Source organism: Lepidothrix coronata, unplaced genomic scaffold, assembly GCF_001604755.1.
Source record: "Lepidothrix coronata isolate B3197 unplaced genomic scaffold, Lepidothrix_coronata-1.0 Scaffold140, whole genome shotgun sequence".
Lineage (NCBI taxonomy): Eukaryota > Metazoa > Chordata > Aves > Passeriformes > Pipridae > Lepidothrix > Lepidothrix coronata.
This window is the reverse complement of record NW_016690320.1, coordinates 183,195-195,797: the sequence shown is the minus strand read 5'-3', so window position 1 is coordinate 195,797 and position 12,603 is coordinate 183,195. Positions and strand designations below refer to the sequence as shown.

General features: G+C 39.7%; 1 protein-coding gene across 2 annotated transcripts in view; it reads right to left on the bottom strand.

Moving 5' to 3' along the window:
* LOC108503525 (thrombospondin type-1 domain-containing protein 4-like) overlaps positions 1 to 12,603 on the bottom strand; it is a 121,884-nt gene that overhangs the window by 86,232 nt on the left and 23,049 nt on the right. For both annotated transcript variants that reach the window (XM_017827547.1, XM_017827546.1), the window contains exon 3: positions 11,523 to 11,592. In XM_017827547.1, coding sequence (XP_017683036.1) covers positions 11,523 to 11,592 — 70 coding nt within the window. The remainder of the gene's footprint in view (positions 1 to 11,522; positions 11,593 to 12,603) is intronic.

Sequence of the window (12,603 nt, the reverse complement as noted above, 5' to 3'; positions counted from 1 at the left end):
GGGAACAAGTGAAACACAAACTGAACTTCTCTTGCCAAGTTAACTAATTTCTTTAATAGAATCACATAGCCTGCAAAAAGGGAGAGATAACTAACCCATTTAATCTACTTTCCCATAATTCATGACCAATCCCTTCTCTGGGTGACCTATTAATATTCATTCTAACTATAAATGCACCATCAAAAAGATTTCTATCTACTGCAAATTAATCAACAACCAAACATTTTGCTCTACAAACTCAATTTATTTTCCCCCTTAGTTTCCCCCCTTTCTTTCTTCCCTCTATACATTTCAGTTATTTGGCAGGACAAGATTTGTAAGTGGAAGCAACACATTTCACTGTGTGCAGCTGTACAATAAACAATGCAAAGAAAAGTAAGAGAAGCTCCCAGTTGTGCAAGTGCTTGCAATTCCTACACCTGCACTAACTCCTATTAACCTGCTGTCAAAAATTCTTTATAATGATTGTTATGCACCAAGTATCTTCCAGCCTGCCACCTTTCCAACAGTAAGTGGCAAACTGAATCAAGGCAGGATTTTTAGCAGGGTAGTTGCAGTGTCACCCCTTCCTTTACACATCAGCTCTGCATCCCCTTCTGGTTTTCCCCCAGTCTTCTTGTATTTTGCTACTTTTCCACACAGGAGCTGCATTACATCCAGGTTTTATTCTAAGAGCTTGTTGGGGTTTTTTTTTGCAAAAACACACTGAATTAAACATGCTGCCAGTAGGCTGACGTAGACAACATTTTAAATAGAAAACCAGTTTATCTCAAATTCCTGTAATTCAGCACTCACTCTGATTCCTGAATCAAAAATTGCAGCAAAAATTAAAAGAACACTAACTGTAGAAATGCAGTGCAAATTTCTAATACTGTCTCTGCCAGAATCTAGAAATAAGATCCACATCCTGGGATTTCAGCAGCAGTTGTTGTAACCATACTATGCAAGAATGTCCCCGAAGAGGAAACGTCACTTGAACTGAAAGCCACAAATACTTAAAACTGAAGTTGTTGTACAGGAGCACAATAGCAGAGACTGCAATACTGACCTGACAAACACTAATTTTAAATACTGTAGGATACTTCATCCATTAAACCACAGCTTACATACAAATTAACTGTTCAGAAAAGCAGGGGGGACAAGTGGATGAATCAGAGGCCCATCTACAGTATAGTACAGAACAGTGCTATGTTTCTGACTGTGTGGAACAAGCAAAGATTTAGGGAACAGTGTAAGAACCAGGGCACATTCAGAGACATCCACAGACCCCCTGCTTCCAGCTAATCACTAATTTCAGGGCTTCCTTCAGCTAAACACCATATTGCAATTCTTTTTCATAACCACCACTGGACCTATTCTGCATGAATACAATTAATACCCTTTTCAGCATATTTTTAATCTTGGCTTCCAAAAGATTGTGCATTTTAAATTGAAAAAGTGGTTTTCTTACCTCTGGTTACACCTGCAGCCTGACAATTTCGCTGTGTCTCCCAAAGTACTTTCTTGGTGATAAACGAAGAATGATCATTCTGTATCCTCCTCCACCACACCAGGATGTTTGATTTGCAATTGCTAACACAACCCACTTCCACTTCTCTTTCTGGAATTCAGCAGTCCTAATCTGTCCAGTCTCTTTTTGTATGGAATTCCTCATTCTCAGCACCTTTTCCACTCCTGCATTCTTACACGGGTGTGCAATGCTGCACACAGTACTCCAAATGTGAACTAATGATGGAATTTCACAGTAATAATGATTATAATGCTTAGTGACAGTACATACATTTTAGCCAGCTACATAATTAAGCTGCTATAACCACAGCCAATGTTACTAAGTATTTTGCAGATACTAAGCATGTTTTAGCAATCCAGATTCAAAACTGAAAAAGGACACAAGGCAATGGAAAGCTTTAAACTTGGAGATATCTAAACCAAATCAGACATTTCAGGTCTTTTTTTTTTCCAATTTCAGTTTAGATACAATAATATTATATTTCATAGATTTAATTTCTAACATGTCATCCAGTAATTCTTTTTCTGGTTAAATGCCCAGAATGTAAATGGATTCATGAACTAATTAATTACATCATATTCATAAATATACATCTGAAAGGGATATAACAGACATGCATGTATGTTCCACAAAGCTTTACAGTATTATTTTCACCCAAAGGCATGAAACTGTATCCAGAAGAACATTTTATCACCTGCTCAGAAAAACACTACCAATGGTGTTCCCTCGGTTAAATCACATCCATGTCCCGGACACAGAGTGGAATTAGCAGAAGCCAGTGTGTAATTTCTTATTTTCAGCTCCTACTGTCCTATCTGTCCTGTGCCTCCATAGCAAAGAGCTCCAGTTCTGTTCATATCCCCCAACACCCCTCAGGTTTAAGGCATTTTTTCATTGTCTCTCCCATGGTCCTTCTCATGCCAGGATAACCCACGCTGTGACACCAAGCTGTCCCCATCACTATTAATGGGGTATCAAGGCACTTGGAAAACATGACCTCCTCATTTATTCCATTACTCCAGGGTCACACCTCCTTTATTTTATAGTTCTGACTGATTAAAGGTTTCACTAGGGCACAGCCTGTCACAAAAGATATGCAGGCAGCTTTTATCACAGCCAGGCTCAGCCTGACCGAGGATTCAGAACACCAGTAAAATAGTATATTGTTACTATTTAAAATGCATATGTCACGTCTGGGATGTGAGGAACACAGTATTCCTCATTCACCTTCAATTATTAGATAAGTGATCAAAGAACAAGCCACAAAGTAAGAGCTGGACTTTGCCTTCTTAAAATTTCAGGAGTGTGAACACAAAAGCAGGCAGAGTCCCAGAAAGGAGACCTGAACTGCTGCTGAGAGCAGAGCATGCCAAATTCTCAATGAGCTGGGGAAATGATAGTTTAGTTTTAGAACCTGTTCAAGTGTAACATTATTGTATTTCCCTGCCAGTGTTGTAAACACATCTATGGAACTCGTTTAATTCCTTCACCAATCTAAGCATCTTAAAGGCATGTTCTTCCAATATTAGCTCAGCTGATTTCCAATAAAGACCATACCTATAAAACCATGATAATTTCCCAGCAGAAAGTCTTTACAGTCCACTTTATACATGTTCATTTGAAACAACCATATTTTTTATGTCCTTTATAAGAAAGATGTGGAACTTTAGTGGTTTGATAAAAAACAATCTACCAAAAAACCCCTAAAACTTGCAGATAACTTCTCGGATCTCTCAAGACTGGCAGAAAAACGGGGCAGGGGCCAAACAAAACATCATGACACAATGTGTACATGTCTGCCTGGTTAGTGTGCTCAGCTATTTTAATCCTTCAGTGCATTTTGGAAGCCTTTAATCAGAGAAGTAGTAAACCATTTGAATTTTACAGTACGTGGTAAGTGTAAATATTACCAGCTTAAACGATTTAGGTTTCCGTTCTTTGTATAAAATCTCTGTCTGAACATCTGTGCCTGTGAAGATTAAAGGGCTAAAAAGCCTGGAAATAGAAGACCTTTGTATTCACAAATCACTGAAGGGAGTTACAATGCCTGGACAGCTTAACTGCCCCTTCAACCAACTTTGACCACATCTGAAGAAACTTTCACATTATTTGAATAGCCTAGAAAGTAAACAGTTCTAGAAAAAGTCAGGACAGTTTTTGTGCCAGCAAAGCTCGAAGCTTCCCCCAAGTCTGGCTACTTTTTTTCACACCAAGACCACCTCCATTGCACTCTGGGAGCCCAGTGTTTTGAGGGAGAGGTTTCTTCCCATTTTTCTGTGAGACCATTAAGTGTTTTCAAGTGACAGATGGCTCACTCCTGACCTCACTTCTACCAGTTCCACACAAACAATCCTCATCAACTGTAGGATTGCTTCTCATTTACAGGAAGGTAAAGATGATAAGCATCAGGCCCTCACTATATCACAAATTAGGCTTTATTTTTTAAACGATTCCCTCATCATTAACTATCACTTGGGGTCCAAGTCACTCAGCTTGCACTACCCTTGGCCTCCTCCAAGTCAGTCATCTACAGTTGAGACAAAGTTGTTGCCATTCTATCATATTTCTACACTTAGAAAAATTCTTTGGGATCCACATTTGATGTGTTCAGTAACAGACATATCACATCCTCAGATCTCCCAGTGAGTCACCCACCCATCACTCCAGCAGCAGAGAGGACAAGCTGTCATAAAACAGAAGGCAACATTCCCCAACAGAAGAACTCAACTGTGAATCCAAAAAGCATCTCATCTTTATCATCACTCTGATCCACAGCTCAGACAGAATGCAATACTGCTCTGAAAGAAGATGAGAAGCTCATCTATGACCCTGTAAGCTCACCTGCTCTGGAATCCAAATGGAATTAAGATATTTTCTTTTTTTTTTTCCCAGAGAAACACAGAACTTCTGTTCTGAGATTAAAGAAGTCAGTATTTTTTAATTTAAAAATTAAAAAAAATCAGTGGTCCACGATAAAGCAGGTTAAAAATAACAAAACCAATGGCCTTGATTTTTCAAAGAGTGTATTCACATAAAATAATGTTTCCCTATCCTGCCTCCTTTCCCCAAACAAAGAAGAATTTTATTCCCTAACCACTTTAATCTACAACATCAAGGACAGGGAATTAGTAGGCAGAAATAGGAAGAAAACTCTTTCAGCTATTGTTGTAAATATTCTGTTGCACTAAAAGGCTAATTTTAAAGAAAAAGTCTTGTCATGGACTAAATCACCTCTCCTGTTTCCTGAAGGTCACTGCAATTAGAACACCATTAGCTAGAAAGACTATTTTACCAAAGTTTTTGAATGGAACAGCATGTATATCTACACAGTTAATATCCAGCAGCCGTGCTGAAGGCAAGCAAATATACTGCCCAGTGGAAAACTGCAAGAGGAATGTGGACTCCCTTTGAGTTGGAGGCGTTCTGTGGAACTGATGTGTATGTAAACACCATCATAATGGACAGCAGGTATCCTATAAACAAGAGAGGAGAAGGGAGAAGTGTGACACCTGTACCCGTTTGTTGCACAGGAAGAGGAAACAGCAGCTCTGTGCAGATCCAGGGTGACTGAGTCGCCCTAGGAAAGTTCAGTTTAGTGTGCCCAGTCCAGCAGGACAGACCCCAGGAACTGTCTCACAGGTCTGCAGCAAGTCCCAGCTCACCCAGCCCTGACACATCACACACCTCAGTCACCACTGCCCTCAGGGCAGAGCTTTACCCTTCCTGGATTGCAGGGAGGAACACGGCCTTCCCAGCCTTCCCTACAGGCTTCTGCTTCTGAGGATGGGGAAAAGCAAAGTGGGGACCAGCTGTGGTGGAGATCCCACAGTACTCCTGAGAGCTATTAGGCTTTAGCTTTAGCCCTGATGTCTTGGCCAAAAGCCAGGCTTAGATATTAACTACTTTGTCTAACTCCAATTTCCTCCAATGTTTCAAGGATATAGATTTGCTTCACGCTCCACACTGTCCTCTGTTATAGTGTGTTCAGGTGGCTTGGGCAGCTGCATCCCCTTCAGTGAACACAACAGTGACTTTTATGGGGTTTGGTACACCATGGGGCAGAACAATGGAAATGAAGAAACATTATCATCCACTGTCACTATTACAATATAAATGAAAGTGTAGGATCTCATTTATACACAGAATTTCCTATATGAATCCTAAACACTACATCATAGTCAGATTTAGTAACCCAATTCTTGTCACTTGAAATAGTACTCAAAGCTATCACCCTCTTTGCACACTCTCCCTTTACCTTCCCACTTACATCTCCATCACTCTGAACTTACATCTCCATCATTACTCTGAACTACTTCCTACAGCCCAGTAGAAGGAATTATTCCTCCCATTTTAAGCATTTGCAGCAGTGCAGTGCACTGGAGCAGGCCAGCCAGACTGTCCAAGAAAGCAAAGATGGAAAGACACAAAGATGAAAATAAATCCGTGGTGTATTTCGTGACCAAACTCATCTCCTTGCTTTTGCCCCTCAAAGTAAGCAGTCCAATAAACCTAAGAATATGTCAGAATTCCTTTAAGTCTTAGCATTTCATTTTACTTGTCACATATAAATGTTCCATTCCTAAGACAAACTTCAGGAAAATTGCTATCCCACAGCAAATAAATGTAATGTAAAGCAGTTTTAAAACTCCCCCTAAAGGGCATGGGAGCAGGCAAGCAGGGAAATTAAGTATTTTTAATCAATCATCTTGTCCTGAAGCAAAGGGAAAGTGCAGAGAACCCTCACACAGTTAACCCACAGGGGCATACTAATTTGTTTAAATGAACTTCTGATAAACTCATAACTCAATTTCATGTATTCTGCCAGTAAAATCAATACACTGCTACTATATGGTGGAAAAAAAGGAAAACAGAGAAAGGTGAAAAAGGCAAAGAGAGGTAACTCAGAAGCTACTCCTTCTAGAGGTAAGGAATACTTGTGTGTCTACTGAAAAGAAACCAAAAAAATACCAACCCACTCCTCCAGGCAAACCAGAAAACGTCACCCTCTCCAAAACCCATTCTACTACAGCTGGGTTAACTGCTCTGAAGTAGATGTTAATTGTAGAAATTCCCTTTTATGAACAGAACTGCTATGTGAGTACTGTGGGGGTTTGGCCATTACACTGCATTGCTGCTCAGGCTCCATTCCCACAAGGGGCTGAACTGCTCTAACTGCTCACCATGACCAAAGGAGGGACCTTGGTCACCTTTTCCTACCCCCTGTTCCTCTGTTTTCCCTCAGCTTTTGCTCCTCTTCTGTTCCTTATTTCTCTTGACTTAGCAGTGATGACCCCTCAACAAGCATATTTGAATACAATACAAGAGAGGGGAAAAAATAACCACAAAAACCCCAATGACACACATCTTAAAGCATATTAATCTCAAAATTTTGTGGGGAGTATAGTCACATTCACTTGATAAATAGTTGCTTTCCCTAGAGACATTGTGTGTCTGATAGCAAGGTAAAAAACCTGATTTATTTCTTCTTTAATTTAGAGCCAGCATAAAGGAATTATATTGAGCCCAACAGGCTCAAAATTCTTCAACAGTAGGGTAGTGTCCCAATCAAAAACTTGTAAAAATAAATCCTGACACTGCTTCCAGACACTGAAAATCAGCTTTAGATACTGTAGCTCCATTGAAGTCAATATTCATCTACAACTGAGTGACAAAAAAGATATGCATAAATTCAGAGCAAGTCCATTGCTTCAATGCTACCATTTAGTACCATAACTGAGATGTTCAAACAATGCAATATTTATGTCAGAAATTTCATTTGGACAGACTTTGCTACTATTTACATTATCAGTTTTACTAAAATGAACACAGCACAGATATAACCACAGCTTAGTCTTAACACAGCAACACATGATTAGTCAAAAATCCACCCGGGAATGACTTCTGTAAAATTGGGAATACAGACTTCAGTGGTTGTCTAGGAGAAGGAGTGCTATGTTTTATAGTTTAACAGTCACTTCATCACAGTGTGACACTCATCAGACAAGGTTAAATCTCAATACAATAAGCACAGGGAAGGAGAACAGAGAGTTTCATGAGCAGCAGGAGGGCTGTTCATAGGTCCAGCACTGATGGACAAGGAAAGTTAATCATTCAGATATTAAGAAAGATTTCAGTTTAACCAGCTGCAGAGAGCTTGGCTCATTTTAAAAGGCAATTTGGTTTCACAAAACATTTCCCCCTTTTTTTACTATTATTGACAAGTATTTTGGCCTTACAGGAGTACACTTGATAATACAAATTCTATACTATGAATGAGGAATAAATAAGTTAGATCATGAAAAAAAAACCTCCAAGAAGCTTCTAACCAACACTATAACCCCTGTTTCCAACAAGAAACCGTAAGAGTCTTTTGCATAAAAATTTTCATTTCTATCTAACAAACATACCATATTTAATGTGTTTGAATTACTGTACAAACCTGTGCCATTTACAGAGAAGGGATTAACAAACAAAGTAGTACCCTAAACTCAGATACAGGAAGATACAAGGATGCTCTTTCAGTTTTTGTGCACTTCTGACAGCAGAGACAGCACTGTTTAAAGTAAATAAACACAAAAGCTATTTCTGTATAAAAATCAGGTAGCCAGGTATTTCTGAAACTAGGAACTCTGTATTGGTAAATTCTGACTTTGTATGTCAGACAAGCTTCCAAGACTGTCATTTAAAAATTATAAGGTCTAAAAGCAGAAAACATTGCCCAGTCAAATGTTTTCCCACAACTTTCCCATTTGTTTCTGTCATCTCCCCAAGTCTTAATTCCACTATCTGCACTTCCCTGCTAGGGAAGTAATTTGGCTCATTCTTCCAGCTAACAGTCCCATGCTGTCATGCCAGAAACAGATTTTTGTGTGTGCATCTGAGGAAGCAACCTGCTGAGTTCTGCTCTTCCAGAATTTGTTGATGCAATTCCTCTTAAAATTAAAAAATATTGAAAAAAATGCTGCTTGATAAGATAAAATTCTTTCTTCATGTTAAGCTCCTTTGGCTACTAAGTCAAGAGTAGCCAAATGGTACTTTAAACAGTTCTAATACACTGAAGCTAAATAAAAAACTCCTACAAGTATGAGTTAGGAAACTACAAATAGATTTTTGTTGAAAAATCTACATTATGTAAGCTTCTCTGAAACTAGTGTGACTTTAAACAAAGAAGAAACAAAAGATTAAAACTAGCAAGACTTAAAAAAAAACCAGACAAACAAAACAAAACAAAACAAAACAACCCAGAACACAGTATTTCCTAAAGTTTTAAGCACACTCAAGTCCTAAAAGAACAACATCTCAGCTGAACTGTGGGTGTGTAGGAGTTACAGTGGATTTCCATCAACTGCTTTGAGGATTGTCCTGGGCTTTACTTCATTTTCCCAAAAGTTTTACTGTAAGAAAAACATCTAGACTATTTGGAAATATTTTAACCAATTACTCAGCCAAATGCCCAAGTCCAATTCTCTGATTTTATTTCCCTGTCCACAGCTTTCAGAGGAAAAATAACCATATGCAGGGTGCACAAGGCATAATCCATATTCTCCAATAGTGCAGGTTAAAGCATCAGTCATGCACACATTCTTAACTTTAAGCTGCAAAATCAACACACAATAAGGATTGGGATATGGTCTAATGTTTCATTAGACTTCAGCAGTAGTTATTTAGTTTCCACATTCTGTACCCTCTGAGTGTGTATATGGCAGTTACCAAACACCACTTTTGTTATTCACTATTTTGTTAAAATGGCATATTGTTCATCAAATCCCTGTCTCCTCCTCTCCCTTCCTTCCTGAAAAATCTGACCTCCTCTCACATGGAAGGAACTCTGCCAGGCAGCAGAGACATCCACCCAGAAATACTCAGGAGATGCTGCCTAGGGATGCCAGCACACACGTGTCCAGGTTACTGCAGGAAAAGAATGGAAAGAACTTCCAGAGCTACAAAGCTGGGAACCCACACCCCGTTAGAAACATGTCCTTCAGAGCTGCCAACAGCCCCTCTAGTCTGGAGCTGACAGGTGTGCCAGAAGGCTTGTGAAAAGTTTAACAAATACAGACTTCAAGACTAAACACAGTTTGGCAGGAAGAGAATCCTCTCAGTGGTGTAAGGGCTCAGACTGACAGGCAGCCTCGGAGCCTGTGTGAGACCGTCCCCAGGAAACTTGTGCCTCTCTTGTTTGCAGCACAAAGCAGGGCTCCAAGGTGGTTACCATGCCCCTAAGTCCCTTTAACTAGAACAGAACACACTCCAGACCCGTGGCATTTCTCATTCAACTGAAAACAAAGAATCTGATTTTATCTAAATTAATTCCGGGGCTTCCCAGAATGAAGCAATTGTTTCTCTGAGTTACTCTATTTTAGTTAGTAGATTTATTCCCCCTAAAGCTATTTGGAAACTGGATTGCAGCATCTCTCCACTGTCAGGGTTACAAAAGAATGTCTAATCAGGCAGAGTACTGAAAGCAGAGCAGCAGCATGACCATCTCAGCTGCAGGACAAAAGAGAAGAGATGTAAGATAGGCAGGAATACTGTGTTGGAGAGCAGTTAAGAACAGAGCCCCTGGACAGCTTGTGCAGACTGGACAGTGCCAGTTTGAGACTGCATCACTACTGACCTCATTTAACTTGTCTTACAATTAGGCTGCAAAAGGAGTTAACAGGACATCTGTGTTCTTCAGGAACTGTGACTATCAGATGCCTTCAGGTTTCTAGTCCATAACTATGAGGCTATTGCCCAAATAACGTTTTACCCTAAAGATAGCATAAAAAAAAAAGGAAACCCAGAAAACTTGCCTTTTATCTCCTTTTAAAAGTACAGTTTATTAAAAAAAAAATGCACCTTGCATAATTATTTAAAAGTCTATATTAAAAAGCAAACTTGTTTTTAAATAGGTTATTTGATACCTTTAATAAAGTTGTGTTTGAATATCAACTAAGAAATGAGAACATTGATATAAGGTCACAGCCCATAAGGAGACAGAACAGCATTCAAGGGGTCTCACCTCAGGTCTCTGGCAGGATCACAAACACCTGCACATCATTGCTGACAAACATTTGTTCAACACATTCACAGAGACCTCCATCGTGGAAATTCTAAATATTATCCCATCAATATCATCTATTCTTCTTTATATCCTTACCATGAGAAGTTTTTTCTAACATCAAACCTAAGTTTCCCTTGCCTCAGTTTAAATCCATTTCTTCTCATCTGCTCCACCAGACAGAAAGAACAGCCTTCTCTTTAGCACTCTAAGTATTTGAAGATTATATCTACCTCTGCCACCAGTCTTCTAATGTTTAGAATAAAAAACCTGAATTCATTTAAACTTCCCTCAGAGGTAAGATTTTAAAATCCCCTGAAGATAATCATTGCTGGTCTGTGTTCCTCTCCAAAATGTCCACTACTTTCCTGAAAAGCAGTGCAAAAACCCCGGTGCTGCAGCCCAGATGTCAGCAGTGCTGAGCAGGAGGGAAGGGTGCAGGCTGCAAACCCCCTTAGAGACACCCTGGGAGTGAACCAAGGAGTGAACCATTCACAGGAGCACAACAGGAAACCTCAGCAGCTTCCAGCTCCAATCTCTACCAATGCAAATCTGGCAACAGAGTGGGGTTTGGGTGCAGCTTCTGTTCCAGACATTTCTGTCCCTGGAATAGAATGAACTACCTGTGAGCAACTGGGTGGTTCTCCAATCACTCCATGTCTGAGAGCTGCTCTCACTGACAAGAATTCTTTTTCCCTTGTGTGTCACATGATGAAAATGCTCCAAAGCTTCAGTAACTATGTGTGACTTACAACGCTCCATACACTTACTCAGCTAATTAACCATGATGAGCCTCTTTCAACCAAGTATAATTTATAAAAATAAAAAGAAACAACCCCCCCACACACACACAACAGAAGGCACTTATTGCCAGAACTTTATTCAGATTGCATTGCTTTACACACCTTACTCTAGTGTTTTCTACTGTTATCTTTAAGTATACAAGATCTGAATGTTTCTAGTGCTTACCTTTCTGTGTTCAATTGAAGGCTGTGGGATGACAAACTGAAATCCCAACACTGCTAGGGAACTGAGAAGTCTGAAAAGGCAAACAGTGGAACAGAACATATAAATACCACTAATACAAACTGCACATCTACAACCTATTTACAGGGTTCATACTGCAAGAAAATATTTAGATACTTGAAAACCATTAGTAAGCAAAGCAGACTCACTAAGCTATATGAAATGTCCTGATGACATTCTATTCACAGCAGACAGTACCAGGGCCATACATAGAAAGTGCACCAAGTAGAATCCATTGACAGTATTTCACATAACTCCATGTTTAAATTAAAATATTCTTGGCCGGGCATATTTTAACACCTCAGCATTCAGTGTCAGACTGACATATGCTTTGCAAGTTTTCTAAAGTGTTAAGTAAGAATTCACCCATCTGTGGACTAGCTCTGCTTCTAGCTCTGGCTCCTCGCTTTCCAGATGAACATCCCACCTCCAGCACGCAGGAAACATGGAGAAATAGGTTCTTCCCCAGCTGCCTAACACTTGTGAAAATTGAATAACCTAATGAGCACAGAAGGTGGAAAGCAGCAGACACAGCCCACCAGAGACTCAGGATAAGCAGCCAAGCATCACCCCAGTCACCACATCTTCAGTCTGAAAGAAGTCATAACGGGAACCAAGCCCAAAAAAACTCTGTTCTGTCAAGCCTCACCACCATAATGACTCCTGTGAGCCTGTTACAAGTTAGGCACAGTTAGCTCAGTCTTTTGTTTGCCATAATTTGCAATGGGGACTGGTTTGCCCCCTTCTAACAAGCCACTCCATAAGAAAACGTGGACAGATATGAGAAATAGGATCAAGGTATCTTTATTTCTACCAGGAATTTGACTTTTCAGTCTACAAAGAGTATGTTTCAGACCCTCTCTAAAGGGGAAAGCTGCTAATGATTTGCTGAATTTCAATGCAGAAGTAAAACTGATGGATTTGGACACAGAATACATCTGCAAACTAATGGACCAGACAAAATCCAGCTGTGTTTCCTACTCACAGCTCCCTCCTTTGCTCCCTACACAGTAACTCTTTAAAT